This window comes from Pterocles gutturalis, unplaced genomic scaffold (assembly GCF_000699245.1).
Source record: "Pterocles gutturalis isolate BGI_N339 unplaced genomic scaffold, ASM69924v1 scaffold21686, whole genome shotgun sequence".
Lineage (NCBI taxonomy): Eukaryota > Metazoa > Chordata > Aves > Pterocliformes > Pteroclidae > Pterocles > Pterocles gutturalis.
Window position 1 is genome coordinate 3460 of NW_010103586.1, and position 26911 is coordinate 30370.

Consider the following 26911-nt stretch of genomic DNA (forward strand, 5'->3'; position numbering starts at 1 on the left):
ATACAAATCAACTTGCATGCAACATGTGTCTTCTCCAAACCACCTTAACAAGGCTTAATCTCCAGGAATGTTCTTTGCCTGTACAGCGCAGAGAGGGACAGCTCCACCTTCTTCAAGGGGTAAGTAGCAGGCACAAGCCTGTTGCCAATGTGAAAGCTGTTGCTGATGGAAAGAGCAGATATGACAGCAGACAAGGATTACAAAAGGGAATTCAGAGTTTTATTTCCAAACAGAGTGATGTAGTGTTGAAACAAAAATCAAGTTCAATTAGTTTTCCTCTGATTTGAATGGCTACAAAAATAGATTCTACCCAAATCCATAAAGCCAGTTAACAGTACCATAACAAACAAAAACCAAAATTACTCATTCAGATACCACATACAGCAGTCACAGGAATCTAGCATATATTATTTAATGTTTTTTTTTAAAAAGTAAATTTCTAAAATGTTTCTGTTAAAACTGAAATACCCATGATTTTAAAAAATTGTACAAAAAATAATTTTAAACCAGTTGGAGGTAACAGTGTGCGTTTATTAAAATCCTGCACCAAGGCAGTAACATTTATAATTTAAAACCCAGCCCAGTAGAAAAGAGAAATGTGCAAACATTTGAAAGTTAGATGTACTCAGAGGCTTGTGGTGCTTCAGACCTGGCGATCCACTTCTGTCCTAACGCAAGGCGGGCTCCAAGAGGAGATGTCTCTAATGAGGCACTAAGAGGGGAGGCAGAGACAGGCATGCACACGCATGCAAGTTGCAGCTCACTAGCCTGCGATGCAGGGAGCAGTGGTGCCCTCTCCCCAGGGACGGTTTGCCCAATCAGTAGTGTTATGGCACTCAATCCAATGCCAAGAAGTCCATGATGAATTCTGGTCAATCTGCTTTGGGATAAAAGAATGCAAAAGCCACTTTAGAAAATGGAAGTTGAAAGCTAATGAGTTGATATACTCAACAGATTATTGCTGTGTGCTCTGGCTACCTCTCCAGCTTGCTTTATGGTAAGATTAAGAGTTAGGCAGGAGCCTTCAAAGGATTTTTAGCTCTTCCTTTAAAACTGATGCAGCATAGTTACTCATGTGGCATGTAAGGTGCTGAACAATGCTAGTACATCACTCAGCCAGCAGATTCCCATTCTGAAAATTCAGATCAGAGTTCTGCACTATCGCAAGCCATTTAAATAAGATGATTTTTTTTAAAGAAACTTTATTCCACTTTCCGCTTCCTTTGGCTACTTCACTGGGCCTGAAATATATTTAGCCTCACCTACCTCCTCCATTACTTAATCCATGTCCTAGTGGACTTCTTGCCAAATTTCTTTCTGCATAGCTCCTGCAATGACACAAGGAAAGATTCATTATTGCAATGCAGTATCATCCTATCCACTCCCAGCTGCTGACAGAAGACCAGGATTAGGTAGTGTCCAGAGGAAGTGCGCAGAGCAGAGCATGTCAGGCAGTCACTTATCCTTACACACCAGCAGTTACCATTCCCACCAAGCTTCCTGCATCCGTTGCAAACAGTAGTCCTCTGTCAATATTTCCGTAGCCCCTGTCACCTGAACATGAGTATTCTAGGGAGACAAGATAAAGCCCCGCACCCGTGGTGGTAGCTTAGCTCTACTGTACAGACAGAATGGGAGCAGAGATACTGAACATGTCCAAGTGTCAGTGTCAAGCCAGGATTAAAACTCCAGAGTCCCATCCTCGACCAACTAAGCCCGTGTGGCCTGCCCTTAGACCAGTATGGGTTGACACAAATAGAAACCTGTATGCGAATACTCAGAGTCCTGTTCCTTTGGGATGTGGGAATGGGATCTCTCCTGCTTTTCGGAGAGAAAGAGACAAAGCATTATTCATAAAAAAATGTCAAGGGACAACATGTGAAAGAGAACCTGCCTCTCTCTTACTATTGCCCTTTGCTAGTTTGTGGGACACATATATGACCAGATTCCAGCACAAGGATCCCTGCCATCATGTTGGGCATCCCCCTGCTTTCAACTAGAAACGCCCTCCCTTGCCAGCCCCACCCATTAGGAACAAAAGTTGGTTGATACTCACCCTCTGCCCCCCTCCAGAGTACTCTGGATCTCCTTCAGGACTTCTGGAAAGCAGAGGGTTAAAGCAGTGAGCCAAATCAGCCAGAGCTGCTTTCAAGGAGCAGCCTAGCCACATTCCACCTCCTCACTGAACAGCCTTTAAAACCTGCCTCCCACAGCAGAGGTCAGACCCTACAATATCACTGCCTCTTCAGCAGTACCAGGTTTTTACTGAACAGACTGGCATAAAGCTAAAGCAGCCATTTGCCAGAGGAAATGTTGCCAGTCCCAGAGTACCAGAGCCCCAAAGGAACAGTCTGTTCCAGCTGTCATTTTACACAAGTCCTACTGCAAAGCAAAAATCCTTCTCTTTTCACAGCAGTGAATGCAGCTATGTGGAACAACCCTGCCTGAGGGCATTACTATCTGTCCAACCCCTCACTTCCACTAATTAATGAAAACCCAGTATTTCTGCCAGTCTTGTGTAATTGCAGATTCCTTGGAACCTTGGATTCCCAGCAGCTTGCTTCTTTTCCCACCCAGAAAGGCACCTGCCCTGACAGTAGCAAGACCATCTCACTCACTTTCGTCATTGAGTAAGGCATGTTCCATCAGCCTCCCAGACTTCCTTTCTAAAAAAGAGTAGGAAAAAAGCTTTTACCTAACAATATTTTCCCCTTTTCATGAAATATGTGCAGTTTTGGAAACCCACAATGGAACTAGATTTTTTTTTCCCTGTTAAGTACCTTTTGACTTTACTGAATGCTTCACAACTAATCCTTAAAGCCTCTCACATACTGAATTATATTTTCCAGCAATACTACTTTGTTTAACAGATCTCATCTGTAATTTCAGACCTTATCCTCCCACAGCCTCTTCCTTCCAGCAGAAACTACAGTCTAGCCCTTCAAGGCAATCTTGCCACATGCAACTTAGAGCTAGCGACTACCATGTCCAGGCAGGTCACAATGTTTCCCTTATGTCCCTCCTTACTTTCCCCTTTCTTAGGTAGAAAATATCAACTGTAGCAATAGGAAAGATGTCTCTGGGTTTACACATCACCATGCTGCATTTAGTACAATTATTTTTTGCTTACCATCTTCTCCATAGTCACCTGAGCTCCTTCCCGATCCCCTAGAAAAGGAAAGGAGGCAGAAAACAATCACTGACTCTGAGGCACAGGGGTGCAGAGAATTCAGGTATACTCCTGGCAGCTACAATAAGCTCCAATGCATGCTAACTAAACGGTTTGCTGGGCAAGAATGTAGGAAGGGCTTTGTCACATGTTGGTGATGCAGAAGTCTGCAGGCATCAGAGAACATTTCTAAACTTCTGGAATAAACTTCCTATAGGATTTCCTAGAGTGTCAGATCTACTGTTACTTCCTGATGTTCTAAGAGGAGAGGGGGAACACTTGATTTCCCATCACAGAGCAACAGTTCATTCTTGTCAGTAACACACAGCCCCTGAAGTATGCAAGAGTATGCCAGTCAGACATATGATGAGGGAACAAGTCAAGAAAGCCAGAGCTTACAGTTTATGATTTTAGCTTAGGGATACTAATTCCAGCGCTTCACCACTTTGTCCCATCAGCTGTACAGTAAAGTAGGAAAACCATCAGGGAGAAGGTTACATTTCCTGATGCCAATCCATCTAGGAATGTTGTTGGCAGACTTTAAAGTTTGGTGGTGTTTTTTGTTTTGGTTTGGTTTTTTTTGTTTTGTTTTTGGAAGACAACATTCTTTATAAAATACAAAACTTTGCTGGAAACAGTTGAATAGATCTCGCTACTCAGACACAGTCACCGTGCAAGAGTTTTACAGACTTTACCTGAATTTTCTTGTAGCATTCCCCATGCCAGACTTGTTGTGCACATGATTGTTGCTTGTAACTTCTGGCACATCCACAACGCACCGGGGCTCCACTAACCATTTGGTAGAAAGGGAAAACCTCTCAAACTCCGATGGTGAGATCAGATAGAAACCTAGAGATGATTGGGAATTTGTAAGCAATCCTCAAGTTCAAGAATACAGTTCCAGAACTAGAGGTGATCCAAAAAGAACAGTTCTAAGCATCCTCTATGTTTGGCTGAAAGGGCTTGCATTTCCTCGTAACGAGGAGGAAACATTGAGGAAAATATTACCCCAGTTTCCCAAGAACTGATTAGCCTAGAGACTGCGTAATTTAAGATTATGCTGAGAGATAATTGTATTGTCCTGTGCTGACACTTTTGCAGCACAGAAAGGTGTAAAAACTGAACTGCAAAGCAATGATCCACCTTCGGCAGCCATAGGATGTGGGATCTCAGTTTTGCAATCTGAGTGCTGAGCCACAGACATGTATAGGAGGCACAATGCTGCCATTTCCACAGCGCCTGCTGCACAGACAGCCACTCTCTTCACTCCAGACAAGAGAAGGGTGGCCAGATGGAAGCTACCTACAGGGCACATCCAACCTGTTATCTAAAAACTAGTCTATTCATTAACAATAATGGAATAAACTCACTTCTGCTAATTCACACGGCAGCACCTGTTGGCAACTGCCCAGGAACATATAATGGGTATATTTACATAATATTCACATATATACACAGCCAGTTCTAAACCAAGCCCTATACTCCCTTTTCCATTTTCTCAAACACACAACAGAGGCAGTGATTTGGGAGAAGCACGCCTTACCTTGGCCGTATTTGGTGAAGACGCAGGATGCAATGCCGCTCACATCCTCTTTGCGGATGCAAGGGTAGCGGATCTGTAACTTGAGGAAGGGCAGTGAGATGATCTGAATGTCTCCCAGGTTAGTCAGGACAGTCAGGTCATTTTCACTGTAATCGTCAGTCTTGCAGCTGCCAAAGTTAGCAACCGTCACCTTTCGTACCCTACAGCCTTCCAGGGCCGTCAGCTTGAGCTTCAGTTTGGAGCTAACTTTGGGTAATGTGAATACCTGTCAACAGAAACAAGACACTGACATCTCTTTCCTGCACAATGGCAGCAGCCGCACCCCTGCTCCTTCCTTTAACAATGTTCTCATTCAGCGCAAGTACACACAGGTGTAACCTGAGTCAACCTGGCCCCCTGCTCATGGGACAAGTAGTAATCAGTCACAGTCAGCATTGGAATCTGCTTCTGTTCTGACATCAAGCAGTTTTTACCCTTCCAGCTGCAAACTGCATTTCTCCTCTAGTTCTTTCAAAACCCCTCCATATTTGGCTACAAATTATTACAGAAAGAGAACAGAGTTTACACTAACCGTGTGCTCTTCCCCATTAAAAACCCAGGGCCAGCCTACAGCAAGCTACTTCAACTCTTTTATGCTGACTAGTTAGTGTGCAAAACAAGAACTTTTTAGTTGCTTCATAGAAATGCCTACCAATTCCTGCTTCTGCACTAACCACAGCAAAAGCTCTTCCCAAGAGCAGCAGCAGCCTTGTCCAGAGAGTATAATGTAATATAGGAATAAAATTTATGTGTTCAGCATGTGCATCACTATGCTGAATACCCAATTTGTCAGCACACACCTCATTTATGGACTGCACCAAACAGAAACGCTGTCCCAGGGGTGTTACTCAGGTACAGCAGAATAAACACTCCCAAGAGTTATCTTTCCACTGAGCACTGCTCAGTGTTTTAGCAGATTTTACACGCAGCCCATATACACCCCCTGGGCAATACTTACCTTAAATTGCTCTTCAGAAACCACCAGCAGTTGATGGCTGCCTTGCATATCAGGACTCTTAGAAAGGTCATGTGCTACTTCTAGAGGTTCTGGGAGGGGAGTGCTGCGTCCGTCCAAGACAAGTATACCCACAACAGGAGCCCTGTGCATCAGCTGGATCTCTTTGGCTAGACAAGCAAGATAAGGAGGAAAATTAGCAGAAAAACCAAACAGGAGTCTAATCAGAGACACTGTGTTAGAACATCACTCACATCCTCTCAAAGCTGAAACCTATACAACTTGGCTATAGAAACACAGCCTAAAAAAATTTAAAGGGTATTTGGACTGAACTGGTTCATGTTAAACAGTAACTACTGTTATATAAAGATCACAGGTCCAGCTGTCAGAATAAGGTACATGTGCACTGAGGCTTGATGGTAAACTTCAATGACAGCTGATGCAAATTTAAATTTCTGAAGTCAGTAGGAAACGAGGCTAAGGCACGTCAGGCAGTGCTGGAGCTTACCCTTCGGTTCTGTTGCTGCAGTAAGCGTTGCTTAGCTCAGACACTGCTATAATTTAGCTCCACTCTCACTGATAAACGGCAGCAGTTCAGCTACCTTACTTTTCTGTATGTAACTCTTGGTTATAGAAATGATAGCTCAGCTCCACTAGGACCTTGCTTTCACAAGGCATACTTACCCTGCTCTGCCCTGACAGGTTCATCCATCCTCCTCTCTGCCGGAGGAACACGTAAACAGAAGGCGTAGACTGTACCTCCATTGGTGCCTGCCCACAAAGACGGGCAGTGGCGGGAGCCTGGAGCAACAAGAAGGCTCATGAGCAAGGCACCATCTATGACATCCTTGGATAACTGCTTTCCACTAGCTATACACATCCTCCCTCTGTTTACATCCCAAATATCTTTATATTAGGGCAGACGTGCCAGGGAAACTACAGGTTCTTACAATTCTTTCCCCAATAGATGTACATGATAAAGGACATGGCATGTGAGTAAAGGGAACAGAGTGCTGTTTCCATCAGACACTACAATTGCTGCACCCAGTTTTCACCTATTTATATCACATATGAGCAGAGTAAACTTGTGCATAATATCTGTTTGGGCTCTGATGCACAACCAGCCACCACCAAAATTAAAAGGCTCTGCTGGGGGCTGGGGTGAGCTTCAGAGTAATGAGACAAGGAAAAGCTTACACTAAAAAGTCAGATGTCATCCCAGCACATTTTAAAACCGTACATAAAGGCTGCATCCAAAGATGAACTACTACTTGCCTTGGATTAGGCAGCAGCCAGAATGGCTGAATAACAATTCTGCAAGACAACATATGCTCTTGTTCTATATTAGCTTTTCAGTGTTGCACAAAGTAGGACGCAGGAGGTGCAGAATTTTCCTGGCAATAACTCCTAATATATTCCTTGGCAGAATGAGGAAAAACCCATTTGGAAGAAAGGAGAGATGCTTTTTCTACTCACTGTCTCTCAAGAAGGTATCAGCAAAATATAAGGTGCGCACAAAGCCAGTGAAAGAGTCTTCTGCAGACCGGGCTTCAATCTTCCGCTGGACTGGCGCCAGTTCCATTTCCTGCAATGCGTCTTGGTCAAATTTGGCATTTGCTTCTTGCACCTTCAAAGATGAGGAGACATTTTGTCAGTCAGGCAGAGACATAGGGGAGAGAGAGAGACAGTAAAAGTGGCAGCAACAGAAAGGGAAAGCCCCAACATATCAGTGAACAGGTATATTCTGCATCATATGTTCAACTACAGACAGTATGTTTTCTCTGAAAATGTTACTATTTTATCTAAGAGATAGCAGCATCAGAAGCTGCCATTTTTGCCCTTATACCAGGAGCTACTAATACCATGGCAGGACTGCAGACCACCTCTTCCTCGAGGCAGTCTAATTGAGACTCTGCATGCTCCAAGATGTAAACAGGACCCCAAAAAGGTGGGCCCCTCACCTCTGAGGCATTTCCACTACCTCCTCGTCGCTTCCTACTGGACACCCGGCTTCTTCTGATCCGCCTGAATGATTGACGGAGGGACTTCTTCAAGGATTTCACTCGAGACAGTGGGCCTTCTAAGGCCAGTTGGTCACTGGGATGCAGAGTACACCTGAAAGACAGAGACAGTAGGCACGTGGTCACTTTCTACTGGGTGGCAATCACTCCCAAGAGTCCAACAGGACACACACAGGTGTCAGAACATGCTTATATATTCCTGAAGATCTTCAAGGACAGAGTCCAAAGAGGCAGGGCTTCTTGTTACACTGACTGCTCTTGATAAATCACTTATAACGATTTGCTTTGTTAGCAATTCCAGGCCATCTTTAACAGATGAGTACCACAGACTTCCCAGAAAGAAAATACTTACTTGACAAAGACCAGTCGTTTCTGCTGGTGGTCAAAAAGCCCAAAACCATGACTAGTACCAAAGGCCACAAGCTTCCATTCAGAGTGAAGGGCCAACGAGGTGACTACAGCTGGTGGTTGACATTGGACAAGGACAAATGGCTGGAAACCAGCTTCAAATCGAACAGGTCCATCTCGAGTCTTTAGTTTCTCATGACCTTTCCATCGATAGCCCTCTTGGTCCTGCAGGAGATCTGCTTCAGCATGGTCCACAACATGTTCTGCATCTTCATCATTCAGTTCCATCACCAGTACCTGAAAGGAAGAGGACAAACTTTGCTACAGCTTTTACAATTCAAGCAATCCTTCTCAGCAGCTGCAGAACTACAGCATCTCTCTGGGCTGATAAACAGCATTAGATAAAGTCTAAAATACAGATCAGAGAAAGCAGAAAATCATGAAATGTTTCCAGCAACTGGATCGATTTACCACTATAGAAATAAGTACTTCCAATTTTAACACATTTCTAAGTTGCACTGTGACAACCTGCACTAAAAGCAAGCTTTATGATGACTGTTTATATTTCAATACCTGTCCTGCTGTACCAGCTACAGCCAAGTATCCGCTGTATTTACACAGGTAGATCTTCTGGATCCCAAGTCTAGGATCATCACTGTAAGGGTCGAAGGTCCCAACCTAGGCGAGAGAATACGCAGCGGCTGGTCTTTGGGGGTGCATTAACTAGGACAAGAATCAAAACTCCTCAGGTTTTCAGAAAGCTTCTACAAGCACTAGCTATCTTACCTTGCGAAGCGGAGGCCATTCGTCCTCACCCAGGGTGTTCATATTGTCATTGGGATCAGCATCTGTGAGAAACACTCTCACTGTGCTTAGCTTATAAAGGAGATGTAAGCAGACACCAGATGCATCCCAAAACCGCACAGTGCCATCTTCATGCCTTTATGGGGAAAGATTAGAGAAACACACATCATACAGGAGAACAGCAAATTACCCAGATGGGGATGACAAAATAGAGGGGAAAAACAATCAAAGATTAAACCACACTGTTTACAAAGCTCTGAGCTCTGGCAACTTAGAGCTGCAAGTGAAAGATTCTGAGATCTGACACCAGTGTACAATTTCAGGTTACTCCAAAAAGCACCAAAAAGGAAATCAGCTCTACATACAGAAGGAACAACTCATCCTGACAAAAATACTATTACTCGGAGAGTAAAAGGGGGAGGGAGGGGCTAGAAATCAAGCTTTAATCTTAGTTCTCCAGGTGAAAATTGGCAACATTCTTCTAACGTAAGAGTAGGGACTTTAACACCTTGCTGCATCAAGAATGAAGTCTGAAGAACAGCCCACAGAAATTCTTAAAAGTGCTTTGAAAAGAAAATTATACATTTTTACGTGATGAGACAAGCTCTTGCTAGCTGCTTCCACCACTTATCTAGATCTGCTCATGCTCATCAAAGCAGACAGGAGTCCGAGCTAACCTCTTTTTTGAGATTCAGAACAGTGTAAGGCGTGTGTGTGGGAAGCTTCAAAACCTGCACGATTAGGTTCCGCTTTTACATTGCTACCTTTGAACCAGTCTGGATTACTGCCTGGACTTCTACACTGATGTTTGTAGGGGGAACAGATAACATGTCAGAGCTACAAATAAGCCAGCTTTCTAGGTGACCTGTGGACATGACAAACTGTTTGCTCAGAGGTAGCAGAATCAGTTAGCTTTACAAAGCTAGCAGCCCAATTTGAGAAGTTGTACTGTAAAGTTGCAACCTCCTCCCTACAAGATGAACAGACTAACCCCCCAGGAAAGCCTCAGTTAGTTCAAAAGGAGGAACAGAAGCTGGAAAGGGCTCCTTGATGGTTAACACTTACATACATACCCTGTTAGAAGCAAGTCCCTCTGCGGAGGATCTGGAGCTATGTTTGTACCACCATCAATCGGCCACGGCTACAAATACATTAAGGGAAGACTGTGACTTCCTAGGCAGTGACAGCATGAGGACAATATTCAGTCAGCGGGAGAGCATGGACTTCAGTGCAAGTGGCAGTGAAACAGTCTGTGCTGTTAGCTTTTGTTTGGATTAGATATTCCTGTTCTGACACCAGCTGTGCTTTTCAGGAGATATTCTACACATTTCCTCAAGAAGCTGTGCCGAAAGCTTCATGCTTTAAACGAGAAGTTTGTTACCACTGACAGCTGGGAACACTCAGACTTTCCTTCTAGTTTGTGAAAGCCTGAAAAAAATATCCCATTTTAATCCCCCAGCGTGAGTAACTGTATTGGTGGTACTCTGGGAAAAAGCCTTTCTCGACCCTATTAAGAGGCAGGACAACGTCTGTTGGGACTCATCCCTCCACACACAGTCAGCAGCACAGACCACCCACACTCGGAGCAGTCGTGCTGTTCTGAAATGCACAGGAACACATGTACATCTAAAGCTGCCATACCATATTCGAGTAGTGAATGTTCTGCTTGCTCCCAGCACTGATAATCCTCTCCCACAGTTTCAGTGGGATGTTGGAGACATGGTGAGAGCAGGTGATGGCTGAGCAATGGAGAGAAGCCAGGTACGGAGGATGGACTGCTGGCCAGCCGGCAGTTTTCAAGTCTATAACTACCAGCTCTTCTTCTGCCAGCACCACCATAGCAGAAGGGTCATCAAACTCTGCAGAAACAAGATTCACTGGGGCTGAGAAAAATGACCTCCAAGGTTAATAGAAACAAGCTTCCTCTAAGGCTTATTTGAAAACTGTTATCACAGAGCTCTACACAAACATTTTTGTTGGCAACACTTCTATATGCTTCTGTGTTAACTGGACCTATTGAGGCACTAATATTAATAGATTTCAAGATACTAACAGATTTACTGCAAATTCATGTTTCTTTACACCACTCCGGGACTGTCAGAGTGACTTTTCATAGCTTCTACTGCAGAATAAAAAACAAATTTGTTAACAACATACATGGCTAAATAACACAAGCTCATAGTCACCACTGTAAAAGCCAGAACTCAAAGGAGTTTACCTCCAGCTAATTACCAGCATGGAGTGTACAGACATGCAAACCCCAGCAGTGACCCATTTAGTCCTGTGTTAGGACCACAGTCCATCCAGGCTAAGCTGCTTAAACACAGTAATGCCTGGGGTTCTGCAGAACGCTTCTCTGCTTGAACTGACAAGTATTTACAATTCATCTCTCTTATTTTCATTTTCCCTGCTTCTCACATATTTGGCACATCCTCTGGACTGTCTTTTTGAAAGAGCGTGTACCTCGTCTAATATATATTCATACATATATTGGACAAGATCACAAACAAAACATCTGTTAATGTAACTTTACAGATCACACTTGACACAATCAAGAATTTAAGATTTTTCATTGTAACTGGAATGAAAGTGAAAAAATATTTATTCTACAAGGACATTGTTGCAGTAACCTTCACGAGAGCCACACTAGCAACTGGTGGGGAAAACCAAAACCACGAGTAAGTTCACACCAGTAACAAATAACACAGCTACAGAAATCTGAGTGAATGCATAGCTGTAATGTCACATCAGGGCGGGTGGGTGATAAATAGTGAGCCATAAGCAAACCAGCAGCTTTTCACTGACCTTCCCTGCTAACCTGTACTTTTACTTCCCTTCTTTAGTTGTTTGATTACCCGGAATACACTTGCAAGAAGGCGTCTTTATAGACATAAGCACATACCAACACTGATCACTCACAAAATTAACTTCAAGTAATTAGTACCTGGCATCACTCTAGTTATAGACACCCCAAATTTCACCTCTGACTAGCCACAGCCATCGCACATGATTAATCAGTTCAGTTTCTTAATGAGAAAAATGTTTTCTATTCAGTTTTGCTTTGCTTTATGTGCCATCATTTGCAGTTGCCTACAGGACTTCTGAATAGAACAAGTAATATCATACCTGTACTACATTATGCATGATCAGCCCTGCACTCACTGCTGCTGCCAACATTAACCAAATATACTGTTTTAACAATAATTTTCTCCCTGCAAAAGCACACATCTGAGCGCATTGCTTATGGCAAGAGTCTATTTTAAGTTGCTGAACAAGCAAGCATGCTAGAATGTCATGACTGCCATACACTCATCCACCTGCTAATTTTAAAAAGAAAACAGGAAGGGCCAGCCTTTTAAAAAGTGTTTCCACAGCATATTCAGGGTAGTGGAAAGTCACCAGCTAACACCATGCTGCAATGCATAAGCTCTGTGCTTATTAAATTAAGTGGCTTTGGTATACAATTAATGCCTTCACATTGCCACTGCAGGGAAGACTGCTTAAGGGCAAACAAGGCAAGCTACGTAGATCCACTAAGGTTAGGCAATCAGCCACAAGGAAGCTTGTCAACCACAGAAACCTCATTTTATTGTAAAAAAACTTCCTCATCTAAGTGCAACAGCTTCAGCTTCCTGTAGCAGCTCCTGTCTGTGCCCACTAGAAGTCGCGTTAACCAGATAATTCAATCCTTGGGAAGTATAAATATAAAGCCTGTTAAGTTCAGTTACTTCATCCTAAAGGACTTCTAATCATATCCAGGAACTGAACTTTAAGTAGTCAATCTCTCACCTAAAAAACTGAGATTTGTTTAATCTTTAAGACTTTTGTCCCATCATCTAGAATCTCAGCTCTGGCAACTTCATAGAAAGTAAAAGGGTCTAATTTATTTAACAGTGAAAGCTAAATGGTACCTCAAGTTTAATGGCATTGTTAAGCCTGAAGGTTTAGACCTATAGGTTCTGCAAATTTGGAAGATGCTTATAAAAGGCCGAGATGTGTAGCAAAAATCTGTAATAATAAACATACACAAGCACTTCATCTCAGTTACATTCTGCCTATTTCTTTACTGATTTTTCAGTGACTTGAGAGCATGTGTTAAAGTCTAGGGGGGAGAGGTGGGTGGGAATCCAAAAGCTGTTTCTTTATGCCTACTTTCCCAAGACAGTCCTCCCCTGGATCTGTGGTCTGCTTTGTACAACAGGCCAGAGGGAGCAAACTGCATTTGCACATTTGAATGCCCAGTGTGGAGCTGGGAGCTGTCACCACCACCTGCAGTCCAGAAGACAAATAAGTTTAGAAACTAGTCTACTAGGTAAACCAGAAGCTAGAACGCCTGGGAAAATTCACAGAATCACACAGAATCACAGAATGTTAGAGACTGGAAGGGACCTCAAAAGACCATCTAGTCCAATCCCCCTGCCGGAGCAGGAACACCTAGATCAGATCACACAGGAACGCATCCAGGCGGGCTTTGAATGTCTCCAGAGAAGAAGACTGGCTTCAGTAACAGAAGATTTGCCTACAAGCTCCTAAAAAGCATCTAGACTTCTGCGATTTGCTCTGACCCAACTTCCAATACTGCACATTTGCAGAACTTGAAATAGCATTTTATACTCAGTTACTTCAAGTGAACCAGAAGCAAGAATTACACCAGCATTAGACAAAGAATTTTTGAGGAAAATCCTTTACAATTCCACAAAAAGAGAGAATATTACAGCTACTGTGTAAATAAGGGCAACAAAGCTCTTCAACAGAAGCAAGAATCTGACAATCTCTAAGCAAGCCCTGGAATGAGTGCTATTCAGTTTTAGAACTGTTTACATTCATGTCCACCAGCAGTAAGTAAATTAAGTTCTCTGTATACTGACCCTTGCACCCTTTGCTGATTTATTACCCAGAACCGTAGTTGTAAATCCAGGTAGTAATTAAAAGAAACAGTGTCTCAGTGGGAGTAAATTCTGGTTTTAATTATTGCTTCCTTTGAAGTGCTATTTCCAAACAGCAATATTCAGATCCTCATTTCACGACCTCGTTATGTCCAGTGTCGAGCTTACACTGACATGAACCTAAAAGATCTTTTCTCATTAATGGAGTAGCTTAATTTTTTGAGAAATGTATGGCATTTGTAACCAGCCCATTCTTTCTACCAGTACTTCAAAAAGCAAATCTCTTTTACGGTTGGATTCAATCTTAAGGGTCTTTTCCAACATAAATGATTCTCCATCAAAGTCTCAAAAAATCCTCAAACAACTGACCTCCTTCACATTTCTTATGCTGCTTATACCAAGCAGATTTCCACATGCGTACACAGCTCTTCTAATTCCTCAGTAATGCCCTTTCATCACATACCTGCAGTAGGCTCTGAACTGAAGATTATGAAGAAGTCTATCACCCGTGACGTGAAGTCGAAGGCTGTTTGCTGACTGCCATGGACAACAGAGATACTGTGCCGGTCACCATAGCTAGCCCGGGGCATCCCTCCTTGGAATATGATGTAAGGAAGCCTTAACAAATACACAGAGTTAGTGGTGCATGCTGAAGTGAGGAGTAAGCAAAATTTCAAAGACATGAGGCAAGCCAAACCTTGACAAAAAATTCTTGTAACGTTACTCTAAAGGGCTCTTAGGGTATTACGCGCTGCACCCTTTAAGAGCCTTTAAACAGGTGAGAGTTAAGGGATACACCACAAACTTACCCATTTTTTGTTGTCTGCCAGTAGATCTTGGAGATGGCCTTGCAAGGAAAAGGACCTAAGAGAACAGAGTAATTCAAGAAGTGCATCCTTGTGTAAGAAGTTCCTTATTCTGCTTCACCTAGGTCACCTCAGCCTCCAAGCCAAGGGCAGCCATCTGTTAGTCAGCACCATCACCACCTCCCCAGAGCAAGCCACATCAGACAAGCCTTCTGCGACACACTGACCACAGTACTCCTCAGCAAAACAAGGCTTAGACTCAGGGGAAGTTTTGAATCATGTTGCTGATGGCTAACAGGGAGTGGAAGTGCTGTTGTAGAAGCTGATTAACCAGAAAGGATTCTTAAAAACACAGGCATTCGTGAAACTAATGTAAAGGTGATAGAGATTTAGAAGCTTCTATAGACTCAAAAGATGAGGTCATCCCTATTTGATGGGTTTCAGCAAATTGGAGACACCATTTCATCACCACTCAGGTCAACAAGAAGTACACTTAGCTCACTATTAATTACAGAAGATCCAAGCAACTCCTGAAAAGGACACTTGAACTAAAACAAAGAGCTAAATCACCAACACCCTTCTTCATAAGGGACACTAATTTCTTCAGCACATTCACTCTCCATGTTCAGAACAGATCTCAACAATGTAAAGGGAGTTCAAAATCAAAGAAAAAAACTGGACTGAAATCCCTTAGTCCAGGCTCATGACCCACTCAAAAGGCAGCTCTGCACTCTGCCATTAGGATTAAACACTGGGGACAGTGTGACTTGAACATCCCACACAAGCTCAAAACAAGTTTGAGTTTAGACAAATATGTAACAATTAAACTTCACTTACTGACCATAAGGCACAAGGTTTTCCAGAGGCTCAGGCTGCCTGTTGTCACTGGATACTGGCCACTGGGTGTAACTCCCATCATAGTGACAACTAATGAATTTATTGCCATCTCTCTGCCAGTAGAGGTTCTCCAGTTGCTGAAGAGAAAGGCACACAATGACTGCTCTCCAGAGAGCTGTTAACCCCCCCAAAACCAATGCATTCTTACAGGGGGGAAAAAAAAAAAAAAAAAAAAGCAAAGCTTTGTCAGGCTCTCCCTACACTCACTTGTCTTCAGAGTGCTCTGAGAGGAGAGAGCCCTGCAGAACTGCCTTTAGATTGAATTAATACCTGGCTGCCCAGGAAATGGTGTGTCACTTTGTTATTCTGCAGGTCCCAGAGGACAATCAAGCCCCTGCTGTATCCAATCAGGATCTGGTCAGGGTTCTTAGGATGCTCCCGAAGGGCTTCCACTAATTCACATGATCGCCTGTTACAGTAATCTTCCGGTACCCTACAGAAGCAGAAGAGAAAACCAAGACAAGTTTATTCCAGGTAGAACCCAATACGACTGTAACAACAGTTAAGGTATAAGAATGAGAAATCAAGCAACAAAAAGTTCAAACAGATGAGAATAAGTACAATCTTTACGGAAATTCTTCAAGCATCAGAAAAATCTTATGTAAGACATCACACCAGGCCTGCCACATGAACATGCATCCAGTCCCATTTTGTTCAGGGAAAACCCAAGGTTTACAATGAATTCCAGGACTGGATCCCAGGAGTGTAAAGACAGTCTCAATCACCCACCCTATTCTCTTATGACTCTTACAGAATAAAGGTAACATGGAAATGTCAGTAAGAAGCAACAACGACATGAAGCAGGACAGTTTTCATCAGTATTTGAAACTCCAGAGTGACAAAATCCTCATTAGGACAAAGCAGCATCAGAGGTTCTCCCAATAGTCAAAAAATTAAATGAGTAATTACAGCTAAGTTTAAGATTTTTTGCAAGAGTAAACACAAGGGAAAGGGCACAAGGTTTGCAGATTTAGTCCAAGTGTCTCCAGTACAGTTCTGCCTGTATACTGTATCTCCGCAGTGACAGTACTGGGCTGACCAGGACAGAAACTTCACGCATACCAGGATCAAAAGTTATTTTCACAGGAGTCATGCAGATTTGGACAATGCTTAACACAAGAGCGAGGCCCCAATCCATAATGTAGGGTGACATTTTAACAAAGGATATGTCAGCTCAGGGGATTCCACCTCTACACAGCAGTGCCTGTTTGCTCACTCACCGCTGCAGAACAGCCTCAGAGGTTATGGTTCTGTCCTCTAGCACTCTGAATGATGGAAGCTCCACAACAAAGATGTTGCCACTCTCCGTGCCAAGATACAGGACTTCCCGTGAGGAATGGGGAAGGACAGCCGTTATCTGTGTGGCACTCGGTGGAGACCTGGGGGTGCAAAGAGACTCTCATCAGCTCCATGCAAAAAGACAATTGTTACTGTACTTGAGAGAAGGAACAGCTCAGCTGGGATATTTACAAGTGTCATTTGTTTTACAGGTACAGATTTTTGAAGGAGGAAAACACAAGCTTTAACATAAATCATGTCAAAAGACTTTAGACAAGCGCATAGACAAAGACCCAGATGCCTTTTTACAAGAGCCTCTCTTATTAAGAGTCCCCAAAGGAGCTAAAAATACCTCACCCAAAACTGGCAAGATCAAGTGAAACTAAAACCATAGCAGTATTTTAAACTCTGATTTAAGGGATGCTTAGATTTACTTAGCCTTAAGATTTACAGCTCCTGTTAGCACAGAAGTGGATGCACAATATTAAAAAAAAAAAAAAAAGACACCGCCCTTTACATTGGTACAACACACTTAAAAGGTGGTCTCCTGGGCCCTAGCCAACTCCTGCCTGGTTTCCATGGATGCCCCTTTAATGGATTCACAGGAGTGAGAGTCTGTAAGAACAGGACAAGCTCTAGCTAGAACAATAGCTGAATTTTCTTACTTGCTTGCTTATCCCCAAACTAGCTCAAAAACACCCTTGTGCATTACCCAGGTGGCCCTTTCAACGTGAAGCGGTGCTCCTCCCGCAGCTCAGATGCTCCACCATGCTGCTTCAGGCTCCAGAGATGCAAGCTGTTATCATCTAGCAATGTCACCAGCTGGCACTACAAAACCACACAATATGCTTTTTTCAGAATCACAATATTAAACATAACACAGTAAATCCAGCAATAAAGTTGCTGCTGTTCATAATTTTCTGCTAAAACAGGACTGAGGAGCCAGCCACAGGTCTTTACAGTGGTGGTTATATACTGCAGCAACACCGCTGGTGAACAGTGAGGGAGATATGGGGGCTGGGGGCAGACAAGAAGTAGCCTAAAGGCTGAAAACCTGAAAACCCTCTTTTATAGGACAAAGGCACAGGTTATCACTGAGGGGGATGACAAGGATTTAGGCTCTTGGAAAGATCAGCCTATGCTGTAAAGCTCAGCAAGGCAGCTGCAGGCTGTTAGCTCACCACCTTCTCGCTCAGCATGGTTTGCTGCAACACACCCCAGTTTTGGGTGGGGCTGATACAGTCTACTACACCACACACTCCTTGCATTCTTCATGTCCAACCTCATTCTGGAGGGTTGTGTCAGAGTCCTTTTATGAGCCCAGCCCTGCTGGCTGTATGTTCAAATTGCAGCATTTTACCTGCTGAAACCACACCTGGTGCAACACTCCCTATGGGAGTTTCAGCTTATACCATTAGTTAAGCAAACAGACACCCAAAACCGCCTCAAGAATTAAATCCCTCTCATAAAGAGGCCACTAGTCCTATACTGGGGGCATCAGGCAACAAAGTACATGGTCAAGACACCAGTCTGCCAGTCAAGGGAAGGGAAAGTGGTTAGACAACCAGACTTTTGGAAAATTCTGCCTTCCTATTTTTAGTGGCAATAACTGTTCAGTAATCCCCAGGAGCAAGATTCAATACCCCAAAACACAAAGGTAACAAGCTAAGAGCAGGTGAGGTTAGCAGTACTGTTTTGAACTCCTGCAAATAATTAGATCAGTTCAGCAGCAGCTGCTGTGCTACCTGTTCTGCAGAAGAAAGAGCACCCAGTGCTACGGAAAGAATAGGGGCTGCAAAAGGAAGAGGAAGGTCTCCCTTCTGCAGCAGATTGCCTGAACTATTCTGGCCTTATTACCATTCCAAATATGTTGTTTGAGATAAATGACTAACAGTTACAAACAATAAAGCTACTCTTAAGTTTTACCAAGCATCTCCACAGCAACAAGGGCTGCTGAGAGCACAAAATAACACTGGGATAAGCATTCCCGACCAAGCAGCATTTGAATATACTTGGTAATAGGAGCCCAGCTGCCTGGAACAAACTCACACCTGTTTAAGAGAGGTCTCCGTAAGTCACAGAGGTACTGAAAACACACTTACCTGATCAGGTATAAAGTGAATCTGCATTACAGTATTGTTTTCTTCATGTAAACCCATGAACTCCACCCCGGGAGCACCGTATCTGAAGAGTCTGTTGAGGATCTACAGTATTTAAGATGACCTACAGCTACAATTAATTGATAAGAGGCTTGCTAGCAAGCAAGATGGAAACAGATTAGTTTGAAACCATGTTGTACTGTTGGTGATCTGGACTGAAAAGAACCAACCCACATCTACTTTGATTTTAGACGCTTCTGGCAGGTTACGTACACTACAGGAGAACATGGGAGTTTACTCCATTCTTTGAGGAGAAGCAGAAGAGGTGCCTGGACCCTGTTTTCTCTCAGGGATGTTTAGTGGTTTCCCAGACACTACAATCCTGCTTAACTAATTTGTAACCAAGAGACAGATGGCTACCGCCTGCATGTGGAGTCCAGTCCCTGAGCACAAACAACACCAGGAATGAATGATTAAGCAGGCAGAGAGAGCACCAACTTTTCCTTTCTGGGCTGAGTGATACGCCTGTTTTACAGCTTGAGTAGCTGGCACTGTGCCGTGGGAAACACCTCAGTGCCTCGCATATACACAAAAATCAGACTAGACATCATTAGCTAAAAAAAAAAAGTCACCACTTTCGATGTTTAGGTCTTTAATGCCTGGATGGTCAAAAACGTCCGGAAGCTGAAAGCATTTCTGACTTCAGTTTTAACCTTTGAAACAGAATTGCTTTAAAAAAGAGGAGGAAAAAAAAAAAAAAAAGGAACCCTGACACAAATATTTAAACAACCCTGGAATTTACAACATGAAGGATTGCTAAACTTAGGCCAGATCTAGTCTGACCTTCTCCATAGCAAAAGCAAAGAATCTTGTTGAATATCTGCATCAGCTCAGCTTCTGTTTGAGCTATAGTTCAGCTCTTGGCAAGATAACACCATTCCGATTAGAGCGAAATAATTTCTAACCTAGGAAAACTGTTCCAATGTTCAGAATCCTTTGCTTGCAAATTTATACTTAGTCTAACTTGTTACAGTGTCTTCAAAGTTGCACATTCTGATGCTGTCAGAGAAATCTAGCCAAAGTTGTTCAAAAGAATACAGTTTGATGGCTCCCGATCGCGTTCCAATGGCCATAAGGCGGAGAAATGGGCTATAGCCCAGTGCACTGGGTTGATGGGGAAATCCATGTTCCACGGTCTGATAGAGAGAAAGAAAAATCATGATCAACAGCATGTGTCACAGGCATTGTTATATACAGATAAAAACCAGAACTTAAATATGGCATGGCAGTCTGAAATACAGCACTTAATGGCACCTTCTTCTAACCTGTGTTTGAACAATTTTCAACAGATTTGCTGAACAACAGCCTAAGGATGAATCTACTCGAAGAGCCCCTGGCTCGGCAGCCAGGATACACTCCACAGAAGTGTAACAAATAAAAGAGAAATATTCTGAAAGCAGTAACCCAAGCAGCTCTTTATGTTAAGATTATAAATAACTCTGCATAAGCACAACTTACTCAGTCCCCACAATACCCTCCATCACTCCACATCAACTTTACTTCTGCAAACCAATCGCTCAGCACAATTTCAAAGTCTGACACAATTACTGTGCATTGTAAAGTCAGCTTTATCTGCCAAATTCCACACAGGGCAGCCTTCATGACATCCTCTTGTTGACTGACATCAAGAAATGGTGCAAAGCTATGGAGAACTATTGAGCGAACATCAGTGCTCATCAAGAAAACTGTTAAACAGATCTCCTATGGGGCAGTCAGGAAAACTAATGTAACCAATATTCATTTTCCAGAGGCAGCACAAGAACACCAGACTTTAAAAAGAGCAGGAGCCTGCTAGACCACCTTGGACTAATTGAAAACCACTTGATAACAAAAAGATGTCAGCCACTCACAGGGAGCAGTATGCTGCTTGGTTTAGTGGCTTCCCTAAAGGAGAATTTACATTGCACCAACAGTAAGATTTGCAGCATGCTGTATACACCACACTTGCATGGCCGATGCATTTAGACACTATCAAAGAATATTCTACCATACTTAAAGGATGCAAACACGCTGCTTGTGAAATAGCTCAGTCAAGTTCTTAGAAGTGCTAATGTACAGCTGTTATCATTGTTTAAAGAAAGGAAGTATGCACGAGTGTCAAACAACGTATCGCCGTGTGAAGAGGGATTTGTGTGCCCAAAGATTAATAGGGCTCCTTCATCGTCACCCTTATAGTCCCAGCTTCTGGAAAATACTTTCTTCTAAGGCAAGCTGGACAGCTGCAGAATAGGAATTTGTTACAAAACAGCCCGAAGACCACCCACACACATACAAAAAATAGGCAGAGAACCCTCCATCTACACAAGTAGGCACTTCCACCTCACTCCCATCCTCATTTTCATCATTTCTTTGAGATGGAGCTACCACATCATTGGCTTCATGGTTTATTCCACCTGGAACACCTGGACTGTATTTCCTGCATAGTGATTTCCCAACTCAGTCCCTTGCAGGAGAATCAAATAAAGACAGTTTCATTTCTGTGGCCATGCCATTAGCCTGAGGTGCTCCCAGCTGCTACAGAATAGTTTAATGCCCTTCCACTGTTCCGGTGCAAAGACACAGGCATAGGAGAATACAGCTGACTCCATAGTCTGCCAGATTGCTTCAGTTTTGGCCATTTGATTGTATTGTATAAATTGTAAACATAGACCTCTTTCCTCTAACTCATCAGTTACCCCAGTTCAAGGTCCTGTTAGGGGGAGATGAGACATTTTAGAACATATACAATTGGAAATATTGGGGCATTTCCCATTTTTCTGCTTGTCAACTCATAACGCTGGGCAAAGGAGTAGTTACTAATTTTTAACCTTCTGTATGTAGTAAATTAAGATTAGTACTACTGAATCCAAGACCACTGAGTTTATTTCCCTTTATGACAACTTAATCTCCAGCCTTACTTATTTATATTCTAAGAAGGTAATTTAAGTGTTAAGTTTATATTATTAAAAAAATTTTAAGAAGTCAATCTTTTTAATGTTGGCCTTGAAGCTGATGCTAACCAACCTTTGCTTAGCTGCACCTAAAAAACTTCCTAGAAGAGACTGTATGAAATTAGGAACTACCTGTGAACTCAAAATGGAAACAGAGCAGTTTCCTAATCCAGCACAGGCAAAGAGGAATTTCTCTGCACCATGAGAGCTGCTGAGGAAGAAAAGTCTAGTTTTCAGTGTTGTGGGAGTATGAAGCCATGGAATACAATTCTGGGAAGAAGACCCAAGATAGCATGTTACCTTAACAACAAATCAGACAGTCAAATCAGCTGTAGCACGGGCAATAGACACCATCCCACTCTCCCCAAAAACACAGTGAGGAACTTGTTAAGGACACACCATCATAGTTCCACTGTTAGCTTTAGTTTCAGCTTGTTCACAGTCGCTACGCTGTCATGTCATCAGCACAACCAGGTGCCATTTTCAATGAAACATCAATTAGAAACCATGGTTATCCTGAGATTTCTTCCAGGCCAGAAGATAATGCTTTAGCCGTAACTCTCATAGCAGAAAACCGCTACTTGTACAGTACCGTACTGCCTGTTAGGAAGCTGTCAATACAAGCCTTAATAGTGGCCTGATTATATCTTGGGTTTGATGTGTTAATTTGTAAACACATTAGACAAGTCAATAAAAGCTTTAATTTTCAAGTATGAAATCTACGAACTGCATAACTGAGTGTGTACCATTCAGTCCTAATAAAGGGAGGGTAATTTTTTCCCCAGGTTTTCCTTCAGCAGAAATGAAAAAAATAGGACTAAACTGTTAGTAACAGAAGGCCACTGCAGGAAGCAGTACCAAGTGCAGAAGCACAAGACGACAGCTTCAGTAACAACCACAGCGTTTTACACAACTGCTTATGCAGTAAACATACTAATGGTTTCTGATAGCTGTGAATCTTCAACCAAGATGCTCCTAAGACAGAATGGAAGATAACTCCCTCCTATGTAGTTCATTTGTTTACACAGCTGGGCACAGAAAGGCATTGGGGTGGCTTTTTGACTGTATTTGACACCACCAGGGCCAGGCATTCACATTCACTGTCCTGATTACCCAGATCTTTTTCTTGCAGTTATTTACACTGTTGTTAAATCGCATCAAGCCAGCTTTTCAGCTGCCCTCCTTTCCTCCCCTCTCTCCGGCAGCTTTCATCAGCCAATCCTTTCACCTGCTCAGCAGGTAAACCCAGCAAGGGGGAGGGAGGGGGGCAAAAGGCAGGAGAGGTTACAATGGGGCCCTTCAGCAGAACTGAAATAAGAAACCAGAGTGCCCACAGTGTGCCCTCTTTCTCAAAAGGGCCTTTGTTTCTTTGAGGAAAGGTAGGAGCTTTCATTTTCATTTTCCTCAGACCACAGATTTGTCAGACTCGGTAAAAGTAAGTCTGATGTCAGCAGCATTAACTAGCAGAAATGCTTCATGGCAGTCATATTTACTGCAGGAAAAACGTGGCCGAGCTTAACAGTTGTCCCCAGCCCACACTAAAGCTGTGCAGATTAAATCCAGTGCTGTCTTCCTTCTTTCACTTCTCTCCACTTCTCCTCTCAGATGGTTTTGTGACAAAGAGACAAACCCAACCACAGGCAATACAAACCCCATACCTTTGTTAAATGCCTTTTGAAGAAAGAATGAAGCCTGTATGTGTTAAATCTACTTCGCATAGACACTAATTCAGATTTCAAGTGAGCTATCTATCCATCACACCCATTAGCAAAGGGTTAGCAAGACTGAAAAGGGGAAAAAACAGAAAGCCATAAATTAAATGCAATGTTCCCAGTTTGGTAACATTCAGCTGTAAGACAGGCTGGTTCACTTGCGTGTTACCCATCAGCTAGTCTGACAATGCCAGCCTGAACATGTTCCTTCTGCAGGGCTTGGACTGAGCCAAAGGCATCCAAATACTACTTCCAAAAGGAGGATAAACTTCAAGAAGCAGACTGCCAAGTCTACATACCTTATCCTTCATTCTATCCACTGAGCTAAAAACAGATTCTTGCAACAGGTACACACAAGTATGGGAAGTTCTTACTCATACAGAGAAACAGATATGCAAAGCTAAGTGACTAGCAGGATTTATGAAGGTGTTTTTTGAAACAAACACAAGTGTGAGGACAGCTTGAAGAGCTAATCCAGTCGTCAATCAGTCCTTTAAAACTATCTGGACCACCTGTTATCCAGAACAGAAATGCAAGAGGAAAACAGCAAAAAGATTGCAACCTATTTATACTTGAGGGAGTAAAACAATCAAACAAACAAAAAAATCCACCACCACCAATTAAAAATACTTTTTTTAACTGAAGTGCATTACTGGGTCAGCATGGCCAAATACATTGCACTATATTAACACTAAACTTGTGTGGCATCTTGCATTCATATTCAACTTCAGTGTAAACAATAAAAGGAGGGCAGGAATCCCCAGCACTCTTAAGGTACAGACCTGCTATTTAGTCACTACCTGCATCACACACGGAAGAGGTGCAAATACACTGTGCAATTCCTCTGATCAACAACTTTACAGTCCCACTAAATATTTCTCAAGCAGGTTCTTAACCAGAAGAATTTTAAAGACCTCAAATAACAAGTGTTTAAAAACTTGCTTACCAGCATTAATATGCTGGCTTCACTAGTGCAATAGACAAGGACAGTCCTGGCACAGAAAGCACTGTGTGTCTTGGCTCCTTGGAGGCGCAACCTTCAACAGGTCAGATCTAAGGCCTGACTTTCCCAGATCTTCCCAGTCTACCTAGCTGTCAGTAGATGTTTATTATATCAAAGGGTAGAGGTTTTCAAATGACCCATTATCTCTGGAAATACTGGAATGGGACACACCAAGACTTGTAAAAAAATGCAACTTTATGCAAGAAAAAGGTATAATGTAAAAGATTCTGGTGTAAGGTGATGGTATAATGTTCATTCCCTTTCCGATTCCTTTTAGAAAAGAACAAGCTACTGTGGCTTAAAAGTGCAAATGCATTTTGCAAGGCCTTTAATTACCAAGTTGTTAATGAAAGTAAACCATTAGGAAGTGTCCAAAGTAGTCACCTCCCTACAAACAAGATGCAATATTTTCCTTCAGGATTGAATCAAATGGAGTCACAAACCCTGATGCCAACGTCTAATATATTTGGAAGTTTGCTGCAAAAGTTAGTTCTTTCAACCCTGTTTTGCATCATCCAAATTAGTCTGTCTCTGGCAGGTAAAGTTTAGCTAAACATTCTCAGAAGAGAAAGCCACATTCAAGGAAGAGACATCCCTGAAATAGCAAAGGTTTTTCCAAAGTATTTACAATTTTATATGCTTATAAGCAACCCTTACCCAACCCTGGGAGATCTTTTCTGAAGCTGCCATTGCACTCAGCTAAACGCAAGCAACTCAATCCTGGTCTTCATTTACTGAAATTTTTACTGCATCTGCACCAGCATTTCCTCTTGGTAGCAAGCTGAGAACAGGCCTGAAGCACCCTTGAGTTCCTTTTGTCTCCCCAATGAGAGGGAGGTATGCAGGGAAATGGTGTTGTTTAGTACCAAATTACATTGAATCATTATTCTCAAATAAAGGAGAACTTTTGATATCTACACTAGAATTTTAATGACTCAAGGAGGCTATTTCCCAGGCTGACTTCATTTACCCACTATAATTTTCAGCAAAATTCCCTTTAAACCATGGAAATACAAAACCTACAAATATATTTCTGATACCCAATGAAGGTGTGGAGTAGCCATTAGCCTAGCGATGAATTAATACCAGGCATTTACAAAGATGAAAGCACTATATTCCTGGCCAGGGCTCAAAAGAAAAATGCCCAGAGCGCTGGATAGATAGCACAGTCGTTGCCATTTCCTCTTCACAGAGGGAAGGAAAAAAGCTAGATACAGATTCAGACTAAGATAATAGCATATTCATTATTAATGGCCATCGTGCTGCCTAGGTGCTGCCACATTTCTACCACAGGCTTTTAAATTCCCATTTAAAAACAGAGGTATACTTATAACCCAAAGTACAATCATGGACAAAGAACTCTGCCTTCAGCTGCATCACAAGCTGTGGCTTATGTGTGTCTTTAGAAATACATTTACTTTTATTGCAGGGTACTGCACTCACAGCACATAGCAGGACAAACTACAGAACACTCAGAGTACACAAAAGCTGCTGCGAAGATCTCTTCTTTCAGCAAGTGTCACTCAACAGCGTGGCAATATCCTTTTCCTTAAAAACGAACGCCAGAATTCAGAACGTGCTCAAGAGCTTAAGGAAAACGAGTCAGGCACATCAGGGAAAAAAGAACAGGACTGAAAAAGAGAACAAACCACTGCTCCTAAATTTAACTTTTCCACCCACACTCAAGTAGTTCTCCTTTCCCTTTACACTGTGCAGTGGCTCAGGATAGATCTGCCTTGCACACATATGCCTTGAAGTTTGAGGAAAGCACTGTACCTTATTAAACTGGAAAAGGTCGCGTTTAAGCCTCTCTCTCACTGGATCATGTCCGGGTCTTAAGAACCTTCTCATCTTCTTCACTGTAGTATCTTGGCACCAAAAATCCTAACAAAAAAAATGCAAAGCCATATAAACGAAAGCAGCCTTAGAAGAGAAGCAAGCAGAAGTAGGTTATTTATTTTGGTTTAGCAGGTAACGTAGATCAGTCAGAGCAGAATGAGACAACATCGCTATCGAGTAACTAAAACCTGATAGCACCACAGAGCAGCATCTCTGGTTCAGGACTTACACAATACCATTTTCACATTGCTAAAGCAAACCACTACAGATAAGCCAGAAGGATTTTAGAAGAGTTTCTCCACTTGGCCATTCATTTTGTGATCACTTCAGTTGACCTTATCCAAAAAGCAGGGAGGCAAAACTGCAGCATTTGCATAAACATTTAGACAAACCCAATCTAAAGGCTACCTCCCAGCCTCACGGGCATTATTGACCAGTATCAGTTTTCACCCCAGGTAACCTCCCAGCTACTGAGCTAAAAAGAGAAAGAATCACATTTTCAGCCTGCTCCATGGGTACAGC

At 42.6% G+C, this 26911-nt stretch overlaps 1 protein-coding gene across 1 annotated transcript; it reads right to left on the reverse strand.

The window, feature by feature from the left end:
- Positions 1-206: 206 nt before the first annotated feature.
- On the reverse strand, positions 207-26911 carry LLGL2 (lethal giant larvae homolog 2 (Drosophila)). The gene is made up of 26 exons (XM_010086768.1): positions 26619-26911; positions 26327-26434; positions 19944-20041; positions 18849-18930; positions 17459-17574; positions 16689-16847; positions 15739-15901; positions 15413-15545; positions 14575-14629; positions 14229-14383; positions 10521-10738; positions 9953-10020; positions 8862-9015; positions 8649-8753; positions 8080-8372; positions 7668-7821; positions 7183-7333; positions 6391-6507; positions 5710-5876; positions 4713-4977; positions 3865-4018; positions 3131-3168; positions 2619-2666; positions 2057-2099; positions 1267-1328; positions 207-880 (listed from the first exon to the last, which is right to left on the reverse strand). Exons 2-26 carry the CDS (start codon positions 26399-26401, stop codon positions 873-875), a joined length of 3081 nt encoding a protein of 1026 aa, XP_010085070.1. The 5' UTR covers positions 26402-26434; positions 26619-26911; the 3' UTR covers positions 207-872.

Excerpts from the sequence above, each read along its gene's own strand:
- LLGL2 (XM_010086768.1), bottom strand. The coding sequence starts at position 26,401 with ATGAGAAGGTTCTTAAGACCCGGACATGATCCAGTGAGAGAGAGGCTT. Across the intron at positions 15,902-16,688 it reads TCTGAGGCTGTTCTGCAGCG|GGTACCGGAAGATTACTGTA; the intron begins GTGAGTGAGCAA and ends CTGCTTCTGTAG. Across the intron at positions 3,169-3,864 it reads AATGCTACAAGAAAATTCAG|GGGATCGGGAAGGAGCTCAG; the intron begins GTAAAGTCTGTA and ends TTCCTTTTCTAG.